The 19,891-nt window shown below is 42.2% G+C and overlaps 1 protein-coding gene across 5 annotated transcripts in view; it reads right to left on the reverse strand.

Annotated features, from left to right (window-relative positions):
• Positions 1-9,970: 9,970 nt before the first annotated feature.
• Positions 9,971-19,891, reverse strand: part of hdac5 (histone deacetylase 5) — a 183,605-nt gene continuing 173,684 nt past the window's right edge. For all 5 annotated transcript variants that reach the window (XM_063016029.1, XM_063016021.1, XM_063016014.1 and 2 more), the window contains 7 exons: positions 18,270-18,389; positions 17,235-17,332; positions 16,697-16,815; positions 14,851-14,984; positions 13,999-14,083; positions 13,730-13,886; positions 9,971-12,009 (listed from right to left, as the gene is read on the reverse strand). In XM_063016029.1, coding sequence (XP_062872099.1) covers positions 11,970-12,009; positions 13,730-13,886; positions 13,999-14,083; positions 14,851-14,984; positions 16,697-16,815; positions 17,235-17,332; positions 18,270-18,389 — 753 coding nt within the window. In that variant the 3' untranslated portion in view covers positions 9,971-11,969. The remainder of the gene's footprint in view (positions 12,010-13,729; positions 13,887-13,998; positions 14,084-14,850; positions 14,985-16,696; positions 16,816-17,234; positions 17,333-18,269; positions 18,390-19,891) is intronic.

Genomic DNA, 19,891 nt, shown 5'->3' on the forward strand with positions numbered 1-19,891 from the left:
TCAGCTCAGGGTAACAGAGCAGCCAGTCCACCTTCTGCATGCTTAATTAAGAGAGGTGGAAACACTTAGGACCTGGAGACTTAGTACATGGGCGGTAGTAGCTTAGTGGTCAAGGTACTGGACTAGTAAACAGAAGGTTGCCGGTTCAAGCCACACCACCGCCACTGTTGGGCCCCTGAGCAAGGCCCTTAATTGCTAAGTACTGTAAGTCACGTTGGATAAAGCGTCTGCTAAATCCTGAAAATGTAAATAGAGAAAACTCCCCCAGCACAGACACTGACCAGAAGCAGGGTTCAAACCCAGGCCCCTAAGACCCTGTTACATTCACACATGTATTTACATGTCTGCATTTAGCAGACACTTTTATCCAAAGCGACTTACACAATGAGCTGAACACGATGAGCAATTGAGGGTTAAGGGCCTTGCTCAGGGCAACTTGGTGGTGGTGGGGCTTGAACCGGCAACCTTCTGTTTACTAGTCCTTCTGTTTACCTTAACCACTAAGCTATCACGGCCCACCACTTGAACCAGTCACCTTCTGATTACTAGGCAGTACATCACCTTAACTGCTGAGTTACCACTGCCTCAGGACTCTATGAGCTGTGCAGCAGGTGTGTTTACTCACTAATGTATTCCATTCATTCATCTGCAGTAACTGGTTTGATTCTAATTATTGTCACAGTGGATTTTTCAAGAACCATGAACCTTTTCAGGAACTTCTATAACATGGCTGAGATTCAATCCCTGGATGACATTGGTAATGGGCTAGCCCGATTTACCGCTACACCACCTGAGTGCCCATGAACCTTAAAATATACAGTGTAAATAAAACAAATAATTAGTTAGTTCGTTGGTCAGTTAGTCAAATCGTTTTAGATAGAAACAAATTTTAAGCACTAAGGAATATTTTTAGTAATTTAGGGCAAGCCGTAGCCTAGTGGTTTGGGTACTGGACTAGTAATCAAAAGGTTGATGGTTCAAGCCTCACCACGGCCAGGTTGCTGCTGGCCGTGGTGAGGCTTGATGGGCCCTTGAGGGCCCTGTATTGTTGGGCCCTTGAGCAACGGCCTTAACCCTCAATTGCTCAGATTGCATACTGTAAATGTACTGTAAGTCGCTTTGGATAAAGGCGTCTGCTAAATGCTGAAAATGTAAATGTAATTTCAGAACATTTTTAAAAACCCATCTTTTATTTTATTTTAGCGAAAACAAACTTGAAGAACCATCTAAGGAAGGCTTTTCTTCCCTTGTTTTACTCTGAACGCAGTTTCAGGATTAAAGGATCCTTCTCAAGGACCCAAAAACTTATCACAAACCTTTTTAAAGAATCCCATAGTCTGTTGTGGTAGAAACAAAAACAAGAATTTTAGGCAACTTAGTGAAACCCAGAAATCTTTTTGGAAACGTGAAAGTATTTTTCAGACCAATTTCCAAACACATTTTTTACAAACTAAAATAAATAAAATAAAACACCTCAGGGACCCAGAAAACTTTTAGAAATAATTTACCATTTTTTGAAATTCCCTGTCTGGTTGTTGGGTGGCCAATATTCATTGAGGACATGAAGGTTGTGGCATCTGGTACAGACCAACAGATCATTTTACTATTTGTGATGAGGTAAATATGACTCAGCCCATGTTAACTCCTGTTCACCATTGGAAGCTCATACAATGTGTATTGCAGGCATGGGAACTGACCAGTGGAAGAAGGTCAAATCCTGTTTTCTCGCAAACGATGTGGATGGCCGGGCACGTGTGTATTGTTTACCAGCAAAAAAAAGATGGAAATTTACACTATATGGCCAAAAATATGTGGACAAATATGTGGACATCCCTCCTAAGTTTTGAATTAGATGTGTTAACCATGCCTCTTGCTGAGGTATTCAAAATCCATTCTATGAAATCAATTATATGATGCCAATCATGTAGCAAATGTATGGGAAAGGCCCCTTCCTGTTTCAACATATCTTAAAAGACACATGTTTTAATACATTTGGTGTGGAGAAACAGCAGTGGCCTGCAAAGAGCTTTGACCTCAACCTTTATTAAACACCTTAGTGTGCCTAGATCACACTACACTAATTTTCGCTTGCCGACTGGTCGCCACTAGATGTGGCAGCTCGGGGGCAATTCAGTGTTCGCTTGGGGATCAAAACTCAGCTCTCGATCGCTGTGTGAGAACTGTCCAACAACTTGATCCGAGCGGCTGAAGAAAAAATATCTAGCATGCTATACAGGGTTTGGAAACCCAGAAGAGGAGATGTAAAAACGCGAGACAGGGGCATAATATAGTTTCTATCAGAACACATTGGCATACACTCAAGCTTTACATGCTTTACAGTATTTGTAACCTTATCGTCCATGCCAAAAAAATGTATAAACCTCCAGCTAACTACAGAACAGACAATCCCTGCTGGTCGTGTTGCCAAATCCACTCAGATTCATTTTTTTTTTTCTCTTTTCTTTTAAGCTGCACATCAGTGCACAAACAACTTTGATCGCTCGCTTATTGTTGACGTGCATTTTTGGACACGGTTTCATTAAACCCCTCGTCACTTCGTGACAAAACGTCGTTTGGGAGACCAGATCGACTCATCCGGTGATAGATGGTGTAGTGTGAAACCCCCTATCGCCGATCAGTCGTGTAGTGTGAAAACCACACCGAATTAAAAGACTCCCGAGTGATCCAGTTGTGTAGTGTGAACTGTACAGTGACCCGGAAACTCAGAAAGTCGTGTAGTGTGAACCTGGCATTAGTCACACTGTAAAATCGTGGGGAGGGTCTAATAGCTGCAACATACTGTAGTTGTAGAATGGGATGTCCAACAAGCTTGTGCTCAGGTGTCCACATACTTTTTACCATGTAGTGTAGTCTCTAATAGCTCCAGTACTTCTAGAGTCTCTCATGCCCAACACTGTTCATAGCACCATGGTACAATAAAAGAGCAAGAAGCAGATCTGAAAGAGACAGCAATTTTTAATGAATTATAATCACAGTAATAGATTGCTCAATTAGCGCGTATTGCACATGTGTACACATATATGCACTCTATATACACGTGTGTAGCGGTTCGAATACACACCTTCGTAATGTCGCGACAGGAAAAGCAGTAAAAGAGAAACACAAGAAGAAAATCAAGGAATGTGCTTTAGAAATTTCGACTTCTGCATATCAATATGACCAGAAGAGAGAGAGAGAGAGAGAGAGAGAGAGAGAGAGAGAGAGAGAGAGAGAGAGAGAGAGAGAGAGAGAGAGAGAGAATATTAAAAATACAAGAATAAAAGACGTGTTCAAACATCCAATCGCACAGAGTGACGACAGAACACCAGAAGCGCTGAAGGGACGATCGAAGAGGCACAACCTCCCGCTCGAAAAAGTTGAAAAATATACATGACGGTCATAGGGCACTACATATACACAACATGTGAAATATCTAGAAATATACATATTTACTGAATAACAAAATTAGTGTGGTGGAGACGACAAAGCTTTCACTGGTGAATGTTAATACAGAGGTCTGCCAGCGTCCACCTACACAGCCTCTTCTTATTGGAGCCATTTTGGAAACTTTTAAGACAGACTTTGAGGATATTTGATATCGGCATTCCTGAAATAAATGTCTGCCTATTGCTCTTGTTCCAAAAACACACCAGCACACAACACAGCTGTCCATCCAAGGCGGAGAAACCAACCCGACGGCCAATGTTAAACAAAGTCCAGATGGTCAGGGATGCGTGTTCTTGTTATCCATAGTTACAAAAACCAGAGGGTATGTATATATTACAGTATGTCAAGTCCGGTCGCCTCAATCGGTTTAGAGATCAGGTTAAGTATTTTCTGTCGTGTATGCTTTGTGCTGAAGAGACTGACTAATGGTGCCGTCCATTCTAAAGTGATGATTTCTGGTTCACGGCCGTCCTTGACCGGGTGTCCTAGAAAGCACACCAGGCTCTGGATTATGGCTAGCAAAGATAGCACTGATTTATATTTACATTTACGGCATAAAGCACATGCTTTTATATAGAGCAACTGAGGGTTGTGGGCTTTGCTCAGGAGCCCAACAGAGGAAACTTGGTTGTGGTGTGGTTTGAACCAGCGACCTTCCGATCATCAAGTCAAGTCCAATTTATTTGTATAGCGCTTATTATAATGGACATCGTCTCAAAGCAACTTTACATTTTCAATAGTCCAGTACCTTAACCACTAACTCACCACCCTGGACTCCTGACTTCCCAGTGTATGAAGTAATTACAGGGGCAGTTAGTACCGTGATCTGCCCACGAGCTGCAGTTTTAAAGAGGCAGTGGCTGGCTTCACATATGTCAGGGGAAAAAAAGGAAGTACATATTAGCCCTTACCCTTCTGAGGGTTTTTTTGACCTGCGATAGAGCAGACTGGGATAGTTGCTGGGAAAACAGGGCAATTCTAAAAAAAATGCCCCTTTTAAACAGTCATTACTTGCTTTTTACTGCTAGGAGAGGCTGTTTTTTGGCTGAAAAAGTGGAACCAGTGACATCACTGTCTGCAACATGCAGAGAGAATCAATGTAGTTAAAGGCAATTAGGATAATATAGCCTAGTTACTTTTGCAGACACAGTGATGCCACTAATCCAGTTTTTTGGGTTCTTCCCCCTTAATAATAATAAAAAAAGGTACAGAGCAGTAAAACACGCTAGCACTCAGCTCTGCCATCCGGCAGGCTGGGCGCCTACACAAACAACGATTGGCTTGTTGTTCACACTGGGTGGGAGCCGGACGGGACCTCATAACTGATGCAATTACGAACTCTGCTGGCTGATTGATGGCGTCTGCACAGATTCGAGGAATAATGCGGATAGGGTGTGGCACTCCACACACAAAGCTCATCTGCATATGAACTCGCCTCATGCAGGTGAAAAGATGCAGTCGGCTACTGCACATGTGTCGGAGGGGGCAAAAGCTCTCCTCGTTCAGGAGTGGAGGTCAGCATCAGTAGAGAGGAAGCATAATGCAACCGGATAATTGGATACGACTTGAATGGGAGGAAAATTGGGAAAAATGCAAAAAAAAAAAAAGAGCCTCTGGATTGCCGTTATTTTCCTATATTGGGGCAGTTCAGTGTGTAATTGATATAGTTTTAAATGTACAGCAACTGTTGGTCCTTTTAAAGCATAATTTTTGCCGTCAAAGCTGTTTTCGGCTGAACGTGAAGCTTACAGATTCAAAAATCAACAATCACCACCCTATAATGCTGCGTTTCTGAAAGATCCACACCTCAAACACGTGAACCTACATTTAAACCTGATTGATAAATAAGTAGAAACATTTTTTTGTGCCGACCGGTTAAATGCTAAGTTAGTTTACAGAGCCTGTGGTTTCCTGGACAGATAATGTATCAGCAAATCCAAGCATGTGAGAACTTTTCCAGATGAAAATGATAGTTGCCCTGTTAAACTTACACAAAGTCAAACGTTATTTAAATAAACTGAATGGCTTTTTACTTTCCTTCCCTACACACAAGGACCTTCACTGTTCTTTCTGGAAAGCATAGCCTACCCCCAGAGTAAGACACTATTTTTATCACTTCAGAATGGACCCAGCCGACACCATAGTTCCATTTCTGTAACGAGTGTTTATGCGTCATTTTAGGCACGTGTGCTCCTAAATCAACAAATTAAAAAAATAATAATAATATTAAAGAAAAAATTACACACGTAAAAACACAACAGCCAACCACAACACTGAACGAGCAACTGGTGCAGACACGAGGATGAAACGAGTGGCGTGAGTGTTACCGCCATCTAGACGAACTGGTACAGAAACTGGCCATACTCTGCTCATCAAATATCAGAAATTATTGCCCAAAGGCTGTCAGATATTTCAAAGATTTACAACAATGACTAACATGCAAGGTGAAACTCCTGAATTCCAAAAGTTCATTTCCGACTCTAAATAAATAAAAGAGAGAGAGTCAGGAAATGCAGAACAAAGTTTCAACGTAAGCTTTTTACAAGAAAGCAAGAAGTACTGAGATCAACGAGACGTCGCTCACCAGAATGAAAGATTCGGTGTATTTACACCACCCACCCAAAGTTTGTGGACACCTGGTTTTGGTATAATATAATATAACATACCAAAAACAAACCATTATTTTAAGTAAACAGTGATTTACGTGTGTACAAACAATCTCCTATACGTTCAGTGGACTGAAGTATTGGGACGCCCCTTCTAAGTTTTGAATGAAGTTTCAAGTTTCAGTCACAACAGTTAATAACAGCTGTAATAAATCAATTATACAAAGGAAATCATATGCTCCAGTTTTGGGAAGGCCCTTTCCTGTTAAAGCTATTAAACCAAGAAAAGCTCAGTTTAAAGAAACTCCACCTGGCATGCACAGAGTCCTGACCTCAACCCCGCTGAACAGCTTTGGAATGAACCGGAACATCAACTGAGGCTTTCTTGACCAACATCAGTGCCCAGCCATACTAATGCTCTTTCGACTGAATGGGCACAGATTCTCACAGACATAATTCAATGTCTTGTGAGAAGCCTTCTCAGAAGAGTGGCTGTTGATTTGTTTGTTTATTAGGATTTTAACATCATGTTTTACACTTTGGTTACATTCATGACAGAAATGGTAGTTACTCATTACACAAGATTCATCAGTTCACAGTCTTGGACAATTTAGTGTCTCCAATTCACCTCACATGCATGTCTTTGGACTGTGGGAGGAAACCGAAGCACCCGGAGGAAACCCACGCGGACACGGGGAGAACATGCAAACTCCACACAGAAAGGACCCGGACTGCCCCACCTGGGAATCAAACCCAGGAGAGTGGCTGTTGAAATAGCTAAAAAGACCACATAGAGGTCAGTCTGCTTCAATACCATCTGTTGTCAAAATAGAATGCCCAACAAGCTCATGTCAGGTGTCCCAATACTTTTGACCATATAATGTATCTCAAAATACAGTTTTAAAATATGTTTAGATAATCAGAAATCTTTTCATTATTGAAAAAATAAAAAAACAAAGTGCCCCCAAACGTTTGATGGGTGGTGTGTACTATACATGTTTAACTGTAATTAGTGTTGTGTTCAAAAATATTGGGCCAAATTCAGCCCTGTGCTTAACAATATTAAAGGAATGATTTTGTTGATAAAATATACATACACATTCCCTGCCTCCCCAATCTCAAACGTAGTAAATCAGCCAAGTCATATTTAACTTATATATGAAGTTAAGGCAGACAAACCCAAACCGTTTCCATCAACACGTCCAAATAATTATGTAAATTTTTGAAAGAGCATTGCTAAGCTCGGTAATCTGTTTATTTCATTCTTTGAGAGGATAGCGCTTAATGGATGTGTTGTAAAAAAAAAAAAACAACAACAACCCATCAATACCAGTGAAATGCTTCCATTCATTTATGTACCATAATCACTTCCTCTGGGAAACTGGGCACAAGTCAGGAATATAGCCTGTACAGCCTGGAGAACTTGCCCAACTTCACACTCTACACAGTGATGAGGTTCAAACCCAGCACCTCATGACATGGGTGCTGTGAGGCACCCAGGCTACTTGCTGTGCCACCTTGTGCCACACACAAAAATAGGACGTGAAATGTGATTGAATCTGGAAATTGTCAATCAAAACAGGCTCTTTTTATGCTGAATGACTGGCTTATTTTATTTATTGCCTTTAAAAATAAACATGTTCAGGTTGGGACTGTTTCTCTAAATAGTTGTGGGGTAGTATCCTGTTTAATTTATTCTTAATTTAGAATCAAGCCTCATATACAGTGGGGCCAAAAAGTATTTAGTCAGCCACTGATTGTGCAGGTTCTCCTACTTAGAAAGATGAGAGAGGTCTGTAATTTTCATCATAGGTACACTTCAACTATGAGAGACAAAATGAGAAAAAAAATCCAGGAAATCACATTGTAGGATTTTTAAAGAATTTATTTGTAAATTATGGTGGAAAATAAGTATTTGGTCAATAACAAAAGTTCAACTCAATACTTTGTAACATAACCTTTGTTGGCAATGACAGAGGTGAAACGTTTCCTGTAAGTCTTCACCAGGTTTGTACACACTGTAGCTGGTATTTTGGCCCATTACTCCATGCAGATCTCCTCTAGAGCAGTGATGTTTTGGGGCTGTCGCTGGGCAACACGGACTCCACAAATTTTCTATGGGGTTGAGGTCTGGAGACTGGCTAGGCCGCTCCAGGACCTTTAAATGCTTTTTACGGAGCCACTCCTTCGTTGCCCGAGCGGTGTGTTTGGGATCATTGTCATGCTGGAAGACCCAGCCACGTTCCATCTTCAATGCTCTCACTGATGGAAGGAGGTTTTGGCTTAAAATCTCACGATACATGGCCCCGTTCATTCTTCCCTTAACACGGATCAGTCGTCCTGTCCCCTTTGCAGAAAAACAGCCCCAAAGCATGATGTTTCCACCCCCATGCTTCACAGTAGGTATGGTGTTCTTGGGTTCTTCTTCTTCCTCCAAACACGACGAGTTGAGTTTTTACCAAAAAGTTCCATTTTGGTTTCATGATCATTTTGACCCCACGGGATGAGATCCCAGATCGAGGGAGATTATCAATGGTCTTGTATGTCTTCCATTTTCTTACAATTGCTCCCACAGTTGATTTATTCACACCAACCTACTTGCCTATTGTAGATTCACTCTTCCCAGCCTGGTGCAGGTCTACAATTTTCTTCCTGGTGTCCTTCGACAGCTCTTTGGTCTTGGCCATGGTTGAGTTTGGAGTCTGACTGTTTGAGGCTGTGGACAGGAGTCTTTTATACAGATAACGAGGTCAAACAGGTGCCATTAATACAGGTAAGGAGTGGAGGACAGAAGAGCTTCTTAAAGAAGAAGTTACAGGTCTGTGAGAGCCAGAAATCTTGCTTGTTTGTTATTGACCAAATACTTATTTTCCACCATAATTTACAAATAAATTCTTAAAAAATCCTACAATGTGATTTCCTGGATTTTTTTTCTCATTTTGTCTCTCATAGTTGAAGTGTACCTATGATGAAAATTACAGACCTCTCTCATCTTTCTAAGTAGGAGAACCTGCACAATCAGTGGCTGACTGAATACTTTTTGGCCCCACTGTAAAGCTAAATTAACAGAAATAAAAGCTAAGCTGTGATGTCATTTCAACTGTTGTCATGCTTAATAACTTTAGTTATTTAATAAAAAGTTAGGTCACTGGTTCTCAAACTGTAGTGCACGTAACACTGGTGGGACTGGAACCACGCCAGGAAAAAACCTCAGAGATAGCAATAACATCTGTACAGACGCTCGACCGCTGAAATTCGATGTATCGTAATACATCTCTGCGCCACCCAAGCGCAATATCTCAGTATCTCATAGCCCACAGGTTAAACTCCTGCCTGCTTTAAGGCATGTGAAATTAAACCAAAACATAGGGCAGTGGTAGCATAGATGTTAAGGTGCTGGACTAGTAATCATAAGGTTGCCAGTTCATGCACAACCTCCACCAAGTTGCCACTGTTGGGCAAAGACCCTTAACCCTCAATTAATCAAACTGTATTTAGTTAAAATAGCAAGTCGCTTTGGATAGAAGTGTCTGCCAAATGCTGCAAATGTAAATATGAAACTGTAGGACATTCTGCAATTGGTGTCCAACTTAAAAACTGACTGATCCATTCATCATCAGTTTATTTTTTTAGATGACAGTAAGTCATACTGGGCACTGAGTAGAATTTAGCACTAGAAAGCTCAATAACACTACAAAAGTGTTAAAATCAATTAAAATCAATCAATATTTTTGGCCCCTAATCTAAATTAGATTCAATTAAGCTACTTTTGATGAATGCTGGACACTTGAAAGTATGCCGGGCTCTGTTTTCATGTTTTTGTGATACATCAACTGTTTTACCAATTTTAATCCATGTGCTCTGAAGAATTTTTTTTCAGTCGTACAAAACACACCAAACATGTCTTGGCTGATTGACTACTTTTTAGGCAGGGGGTAAAATCTGGACGTTTCATTTACTGCTCAACCATTCCTTTAATAAAAGTGTTTTCTTTTAAATGCGTCACTTGCTGACACGGACGAACGTCTGGTAACAGTGAAAGGCTAAATACAGAATGAATTATACAAGCACTGAAATTGGCCCAAACACAATTCCCGTGAAAGCATGGTAACTGTAAAGTTAAAGAAACACACACGTTTATAAAACAATAAACTGTCGTTTTACGAAAATAAAAATCATCTGGTGCAAAAATAATTGAGGAAATAAAACTCTATGAATGGAGGGTGGTGATGCGGAGGGTGGCAGAGTGCTGCGTAGTGTCTAAAGTGTAAGTGGTGTTTGACCTTATTGCCTGTATCGAGTAACACATTAAAATCTCTGTAACTGCTGTTGTTTTTTAAAAAAAAGAAAAAGAAAAGAAAAGACAAAAAGTCATACCTGCATTGAAAACCCTGATGCCACATTCATCGCGCAGTGACACACACACATGAATATTTCAACAAAACAAAAACAAGAAAAACATCACAAACAGTTGTGTATCCGCACCCAGCACATTACTTTTTACACGTTCCTTTTTCTTTTTTATAAACCGACCAAGTATATTAACACTGTTTTTGTGTTCTGATTAAAAAAAAAAAAAGACAAACTTTCCATATAAAAGTGACCACAGACACTCTGGAAAACAAACAGAATGCAATGTCTCAGATAAAAGAGGAGAGCTGTTATGTACAGTGGACAAACTGACCAAAACGAACGCAACACAAGTTGGTCATCATCATCATCATCATAATCATAATAGTCGTCGTTATCAGTACAATCGGATCACGCCACATGCCGTCGGACGACACAGGACCGAAAGAAATAAAACGACGTCAAAGAAACGGCAACGACAAAGCAAGGCTTCGGGACTGTTGTTCTTTCACCGAGGGCTGAACGCGTACACCCTGAAATAAGAAAGGAAAAAGGACCGAGGTTGAGAGTCCTTACTCGCTGTGCTCTCCATCCGGATGGCTAAAAACGGCACTTTCGCCTCGTAAAATTAAGGCAGTTTGAAAAAGAACACAAAAGCGTCTGAGCTTCGTATCACCGCGCGCGTCTGACGCAGGAGTCGATCCGAGCGTGAGCGTTTACGATAGTAGAAAAGGCACCGAGTCCGTCCGTGTTCCCTTTCATCACCAGGAAAGACCAGAAACCGACCAAAAGTGATGTTTTAATCCTTCAGTCAGTGTGCTGCCAGTGCTTGTGAGCGTTTATCAGTGTGCATGATGTGTTGTGTGTGTGTGTGTGTGTGTGTCCCTCCAAAAATGTGGAACTAGCAAGCGTTTTCCTCTTCGAGCACCGAACCTTAGCACTCGACCTCCGTGTACAGCCGTGAACAGAAAGTGTGTGTGTGTGTGTGTGTGTGCTTGTAGAGCACAGGTAGAACCGCATATATGACTGTACATGTGTAATATCCGTACACATACGTCTTGTGTGCTTTTCCAACAAGGTTGTACATAAGAGCTGACAGACACAACGGAGATTCAGTAAAAGAGTTTCAGCCATGCTCCGGACCACATCTCAGGAGCGCTGTGTGTTAGTGTGTTTCCGTAGTATCCGTGTGTGTTGCGTTTCCCATTTTAAGCAAAAGTACGGTAAACGTACGAAGCTTTTAATCCTCTGTCTGTCGTAAGGACGTCCCAGTGCGGTCTATGTGTTTGCTTTTTTGGAAAATAAAATAATAATAAAACCTTCCCAAAAAAGGTCCTGTTCCCAGATCAGCACTCGGCTACCTGATCCTCCGCGATTGTGTTTGAACGTTTAGGAAAGCAGTGGTGTGTGCGTCCGTCGAGCACCTGGGAACAACTGAAGGATGGAGGGAAGCGATCAAATAGCTGCATGGAGGTCAAGGAGGAGTGAGCCAAGAGCGTTGCTCGACTGTTGCTGTGGAGCAGGTGTGGACGCTGAAGTGGTGACACCGTGGTGGACGTGTAGTTCCTACAAGACTGGCTCGTCCTCCATTGGCTCATCAGCAGCCCTGAGGAGTACAGAAAGAACTGGTCAATCTATTGATATTTCTATTTTATTTCATTTTCATGTTTTACTATCGATTCACCCTGGTCAGCGTCACGATGGTTCCGGTTTCCCCGAAATCACTAGTGTGCAAGTCAAGTCAAATTTATTTGTATAGCGCTTTTTACAACAGACATTGTCCCAAAGCAACTATACAGCATCCAGGACCTCCATCCTCCTTGAGTGAATGCAGTAACACACCCCAGACAGAACCCCAATCGTTTGTGAATCCCCAATCTAACACATAGCCAATCATGGTGATAGCAACACTGGGGATTCAAACCCTGGATCCCAGAGGTAGTGGGATGTTTCTACACTCACTGTCCATTTTATCAGCTACACTTACCATATAGGAGCACTTTGTAGTTCTACAATTACTGACATTAGTCCATCTGTTTCTCTACATACCTGTTTAGCCTGCTTTCACCCTGTACTTCATTGGTCAGGACCCCCACAGGACCACCACAGAGCAGGTATTATTTGGGTGGTGGATCATTCCTAGCACACAATAGTGACACTGAAATGGTGGTGGTGTGTTAGTGTGTGTTGTGCTGGTATGAGTGGATCAGACACAGCAGCACTGATGGAGTTTTTAAACACCTCACTGTCACTGCTGGACTGAGAATAGTCCACCAACCAAAAATATCCAGCCAACAGCGCCCCGTGGGCAGCGTCGTGACCACCGATGAAGGTCTAAAAGATGACCAACTCAAACAGCAGCAATAGATGAGCGATCGTCTCTGACTTTACATCTACAAGGTGGACCAACTAGGTAGGAGTGTCTAATAGAGTGGACAGTGAGTGGACACGGTATTTAAAAACTCCAGCAGCGCTGCTGTGTCTAATCAACTCATACCAGCACAACACACACTAACACACCACCACCATGTCAGTGTCACTGCAGTGCTGAGAATGATCCATCACCTAAATAATACCTGCTCTGTAGTGGTCCTGTGGGGGTCCTGACCATTGAAGAACAGCATGAAAGCAGGTTAAAAAAAGTATGTGGAGAAACAGATGGACTACAGTCAGTAATTGTAGAACTTCAAAGTGCTTCTATATGGTAAGTGTATAATATATATATATATATATATATATATATATAACATTTATTAAAGCCAAGAGAACAGTTTCCACACAAAATAGACTTCTATTTTCTATATAAATCTTTCATTTGCTATAATTCAATCAATGGGGCTTCATTTTAAACATTAATCCCATAAATCAGGACTATTTAACAGGTTATTCATATGACCTGTCAGACTTCTGCCAAATAATAATTCCTTCTGATTACTAGTCCAGTACCTTAACTGTTAGGCTACTACTGGGCTGCTACTGCCTTTCCAAATAATAACTTTTAATAATAATATTGCTTTGAAGGCCATCTAGAATTGGAACATGATTTAAAGCAAGGATTTTTTGCAAGTGAATTTGCAATTGCAAACGTACTTGACTAAAAAAGTCTACGAATTAAGACTGTAAACTTAAAATGTAACTAAAATTTAAGATAAATGAATGATTCCCCTCTTAGTCTGCATATTTGATTTGGCACAATTTTGACACAACCCTGCTACATATTGGTCTTGAGACTGGCACTGATGTGTCCCCCTAAAGTTCACAAAACAATTAGACCTTCCCTGGCTTGAAATGCCATTCTGAAAAGTGGTGTGTGGGTGTGTGTGTACCTGGTGGTCTGTGTTGAGGCTGCAGTGTTTTCTGTGTCCACGGTGAGAGAGGCCATGGCCGTCACCGTGTCCGCTTCATCCTTCTCCCTCCGCTGAGCGTCCAGCAGAGACTGAGTGACCGTGGGAGCTAATCTCTGTACTGACGACCAGTGTTTACCTACACAGACAGAGAAACAGAGCGACAGAGAGGGGGGGGGGGGGGGTCAGTAAACCGTGTGAGCGCATTTTGGAGTAGATACTGGACCTCAATCTTCTCCTCTGTTACTCACTCTGGATCTCGATGATTCTCTCGAGAGAGGCTGAGGCTTTAGGACAGGGTTTCTGCTGAAGCACAGTCTGAGGCAGAGGATCCAGCTGCAGTCACACACACACACACACACACACACACACACACACACACACACACACACACACACACACACAGTTAAGAAAGAGTGGCAGTGTTTACATGCCACAGGTCAATTTTAATCAACACATTAAATCCAATTACTTGCTATAAAATCTGTAATCATACAATCCGAGCAAGTAAAGGCTAAGGGCCTTGCTCAGGGGCCAAACAGTGTCAACATGATGGTGGTGGGGCTTTTGAACCAGTGACCTTCTGATTACTAATATAGTACATTTACCTATGGTATATGGACACCCCTCCTAATTAACAGCCACTCTTTGCTAACAGGTGCCCACAAAATCCATGTGGCAATATTTTAGGGAAGGCCCTTTCTTGTTAATAAAAATGGTTTGAGTTTTAGCACAGAGCCTTGATCTCAACCCCACAGAACACCCCAATTTGGGATGAATTGGTACGTTAACTGTGAGCCAGGCTTTCTCGTCCAGCATGGGTGTCTGACTTTACAAATGCTCTTTTGACTAAATGGCTACGAATTCTCACAGACACACTCCAAGGCTTTCAAAGTAACAAGGGGAAGATGGGAGAACTGCATTATAAGAGGTCCTACAAGTGTCCGTATATTTGTGGCCATGTAGTGTACATGTAAGTCAAGGAAGGAATACTGTATGTACATGCAAGAAGTGTTCATCAGATACTGTGTGTGTGTGTGTATGTGTGTGTGTATTAAAGAGTAGTTAACTATTAGACTGAGTAAAATAAAAATTTTAAGGACCTCGTCTCCAAGCAGCACTGCTACACAGGACTCTGAGGCGTCACAGATGGCTGTAAGGTCGTGACCCCCCTCCAGCACAAGAACCACGCGTCCGCCAGCCAGGTTCATCAACTGCTTGGTCAGGTGACCAAAACCTGTGTGAATAACATGGTGACATAAGTTATCTACCACGTAATAAATCTTGTTTTTATACACTGGTGTTTGGTTTATACACATATGCTGAATAATGAGCCAGAACATTAGGACCACCCGTCTGTCAAAGCAGCTCTGACCTGCCAAGACCTTTACTCCAGTGGTATCTGGTACCAGGACATTGCCAACATGTCCTTTAACTTCTGTACATTGCCTCCGTGGGTAAACAATGTCACGTACCCAGCCGTCTACATGATTTTGGGGAAAACAGGATTTTTCAGACCAGCTGACCTTATTCCATTGCTCCAATGTCCAGTTCCAATACCGGCATGCCCATTGTAGGTGCTTACAAAGGTGAACAGGAGTCAGCATGGGCTCTTAACTGGCCTATGACTATGCAACCCCATACACAGAATGGTTTGATGTAATGTGTGTTGTTACACATTTACCTCATCACCAGGATTAAAATGATTTTCAGTCTGAGCCACAGTAGCTCTTCTATTCATCCAGCACTTCGGCCACCACTCACCTCTCCAGGTTTCTGCTTTGCTGAAATCTTTACTAAATTTTAACTAATTTCTTACATTCCTCTCTCATTTCTGGTGCTTAGTTCAGGACATCTGCATGACTTTACATTCACATTTTCAGCATTTAGTAGACGCTATTATCTAAAGTGACTTACAGAACTATGACGGTGTACAATCTAAGCAACTGAGTGTTAAGGGCCTTGCTCATGGGCCCAACAGTGGCACCCTGGCAGCAACCATCCAATTACTAGTCCAGTACCTTAACAGCTAGGCTACAACTGCCATAGATTTTTGTTTGTTTATTAGGATTTTAACATCATGTTTTACACTCATGACAGAAACGGTAGTTACTAATTACACAAGGTTGATAAGTTCACAAGGTTAAATTGAACACAGTCATGGACAATTTAGTATCTCCAATTCACCTCACTTGCACGTCTTTGTGCTGTGGGAGGAAACCAAAGCACCCGGAGGAAACCCACACAGACACGGGGAGAACATGCAAACTCCACACAGAAAGGACCCGGACCGCCCCACCTGGAGATCGAACCCAGGACCTTCTTGCTGTGAAGCGACAGTGCTACACACTTAGCCACCTTGCCGCCCGACTGCCATAGATGAAGTGTTTTTTTAAAGAATTGGGGCATTACAGATGATAATGCAAATGAATTATAAACGTGTTCAAATTGTGCTTTTTTACATGCTGTACAGTTAGACGTTATTCATACGATCTTTTGTACCATGAAGAGTGAAATCCTGTTGATGTGAATTGATGTGATAGCAGTTTCTTCCAGTAGGGGGCAGTAGAGTCAAAAATATACAGGTTGACAATCTCAATAGAAGCTTATGGCTTTCCAGAACGACAACCTGGTTACTAAATACGGCTCTATTTTATTAGCTTTGCAATGTAAAAAATTCTATCTAAAAGCATAGAAGAGAACATCTTGTACAGGGCTTGAATCCCACAATGCACTGCAGTAGGCTGGCGTTCACAAGATTAGCGTTGAGGTGAATTAATACAGGGTTTTTCAAACTTTTTAACTCTCTTATACAAGATGAAACATAAAGGTTATTTAATTATTATTATTTTTCTCTGTGACCCAGGGTTTGAAAAACCCTGAATTAATATATATTACAGGGAAATATAAACACACAAAAACAATGAAGAGCAACTTTTCTTGACTCACATTTGGCTGTGACGTTGTAGCCACCAAGAGGGGACTGGTGCCCCTCGACAGCATCAAAACCGGCTGACACCAGCACCACATCTGGGGAGAACTCGTTAGCAATGGGCATCACCACCGTCCTGTTTGCACACATGACGGATTGTAATAAGCTACATCTGGAAATGACTTCACTTAAAAGAAAAAATAAATTAAAGTACAAGCTTATCAGCCCCACCCAAACAAGCTCCTGGTGCTTTAAATCAGGGGTTTTCAACCTTTTTGGACATGCGTCTTCATCCATGTGCCGACCTCGAACTTACAGGACACTCTGCCTTGACTGACAGCTAAAAGATGTAGATGGCTTATCAGCACTGGTGTTATTAGAATGGATGGCCTTGCTAGTGGAGTCCTCGGCTGAGTCATTGTTTTTGTTGAATTGCTTTAGTTTAGGACAGGTACTCATGCCCCACAGGTTGAAAACCCCTGCTTTAAACAGCACAACGTTTGTAGGCAGTGCAGACTGTGTGAATCTGTGCATAATGAGATGAGCTGCTCTAACCTGAAGGCTGTGAGGTACTCAACATCCCCCATGGGAGGCTCCACTCCACCTGTCCAGGCTATGTTCACGTTAAAGCCCACGCCAGGCCCCACTCCCACCTGGCCAGAGAGAGTGAGAGAGAGAGAGAGAGAGAGAGAGCAACACTTTCAGGGTGAGAGGTCTATTTTTTACGTACTATAATAAACATTTACATTTTCGACATTTTTTTCAAAGCGACTTGCTATTATCACTGAATACAATTTAAGTAATTGAGGGTTAAGGGTCTCGCTCAAGGGCCCAACAATGGCAACTTGGTGATGGTGAACCTTATAATTACTAGTCCAGTACCTTAACCACTGAGCTACCACTGCCCAATTTCATTTCATATCTTACCACTGCTCTATTCTGGTTAGGGTCATGGTGGGTCACACCCAGTACAGGATGCCAATCCATCACATGGCTGCTGCCTTTTCCTATCACACCTCAGACCCATATCCAATCATGTCTGTATGTAGATGCCCAACCAGCCGAGAACACAGCTGGGGAATCAAACCCTGGATCTAAGTGGTAGCTGGCTAGCATAATTTATCCCTGCACCACCTGAGTGCCAGGGTTTGTTATAAATCACTAATATTAACATACAGAATGTGCTGCTGGATTGTTGTCGGCATGTTGATGGCTGGAGATGTCAGTTCCCGCCACAGGCCCAATGATCATGTGAGCAGGAATGTCACATACACTCACAGGTAACACAGAAAGCAGGTCTTGTGTGTACAGAACCTAAAGGCCTGGCGGCATGTCAAAGGCATGCCCGATTCTTAATAAATTCAATGAGAAGTTGATCTTGGGTGCATTTTATTAATCAATGACAGACTATAACCTGACAAATCATGACATGTTGGCCCTTGTTCTTATTCCGATTAATTACTAGATTGTTTAAACGTCCCTGTGTAGAGGCACAAATCTGACACTTTGACCAAATGCACCAGAGATCTGATTTAGTTCTAAGAAAAACGAGGGGGTTTTTTTTGTTGATGCAAATTTTGGCCCACTTACCTCCTCTGGAGCTCCGCTGCCAGGAAAGAAGTTGCCATCGTCGTAGCGGTGCAGGGAAATGTACAGCACATTGGGGTCATTGTAAAATGCCTGCTGGGTCCCGTTGCCATGGTGAATGTCCTATATAATGAGATATATGATATATTCAGCTAGGAAACTTACAAAACTAGTCTCAGATATTTAACCATGTGGGGGTATTAATGTTGAGACACTACTGGTCTGAACGGATCAAGAAGAGGAACGCCTGTATTTGTCATATATACAGGTCCTTCTCAAAAAATTAGCATATTGTGATAAAGTTCATTATTTTCCATAATGTAATGATAAAAATTAAACTTTCATATATTTTAGATTCATTGCACACCAACTGAAATATTTCAGGTCTTTTATTGTTTTAATACTGATGATTTTGGCATACAGCTCATGAAAACCCAAAATTCCTATCTCAAAAAATTAGCATATTTCATCCGACCAATAAAAGAAAAGTGTTTTTAATACAAAAAAAGTCAACCTTCAAATAATTATGTTCAGTTATGCACTCAATACTTGGTCGGGAATCCTTTTGCAGAAATGACTGCTTCAATGCGGCGTGGCATGGAGGCAATCAGCCTGTGGCACTGCTGAGGTGTTATGGAGGCCCAGGATGCTTCGATAGCGGCCTTAAGCTCATCCAGAGTGTTGGGTCTTGTGTCTCTCAACTTTCTCTTCACAATATCCCACAGATTCTCTATGGGGTTCAGGTCAGGAGAGTTGGCAGGCCAATTGAGCACAGTAATACCATGGTCAGTAAACCATTCACCAGTGGTTTTGGCACTGTGAGCAGGTGCCAGGTCGTGCTGAAAAATGAAATCTTCATCTCCATAAAGCTTTTCAGCAGATGGAAGCATGAAGTGCTCCAAAATCTCCTGATAGCTAGCTGCATTGACCCTGCCCTTGATAAAACACAGTGGACCAACACCAGCAGCTGACATGGCACCCCAGACCATCACTGACTGTGGGTACTTGACACTGGACTTCAGGCATTTTGGCATTTCCTTCTCCCCAGTCTTCCTACAGACTCTGGCACCTTGATTTCCGAAAACAGTACTTTGGACCACTGAGCAACAGTCCAGTGCTGCTTCTCTGTAGCCCAGGTCAGGCGCTTCTGCCGCTGTTTCTGGTTCAAAAGTGGCTTGACCTGGGGAATGCGGCACCTGTAGCCCATTTCCTGCACACGCCTGTGCACGGTGGCTCTGGATGTTTCTACTCCAGACTCAGTCCACTGCTTCCGCAGGTCCCCCAAGGTCTGGAATCGGCCCTTCTCCACAATCTTCCTCAGGGTCCGGTCACCTCTTCTCGTTGTGCAGCGTTTTCTGCCACACTTTTTCCTTCCCACAGACTTCCCACTGAGGTGCCTTGATACATCACTCTGGGAACAGCCTATTCGTTCAGAAATTTCTTTCTGTGTCTTACCCTCTTGCTTGAGGGTGTCAATGATGGCCTTCTGGACAGCAGTCAGGTCGGCAGTCTTACCCATGAATGCAGTTTTGAGTAATGAACCAGGCTGGGAGTTTTTAAAAGCCTCAGGAATCTTTTGCAGGTGTTTAGAGTTAATTCGTTGATTCAGATGATTAGGTTAATAG

Source organism: Trichomycterus rosablanca, chromosome 2, assembly GCF_030014385.1.
Source record: "Trichomycterus rosablanca isolate fTriRos1 chromosome 2, fTriRos1.hap1, whole genome shotgun sequence".
NCBI lineage: Eukaryota > Metazoa > Chordata > Actinopteri > Siluriformes > Trichomycteridae > Trichomycterus > Trichomycterus rosablanca.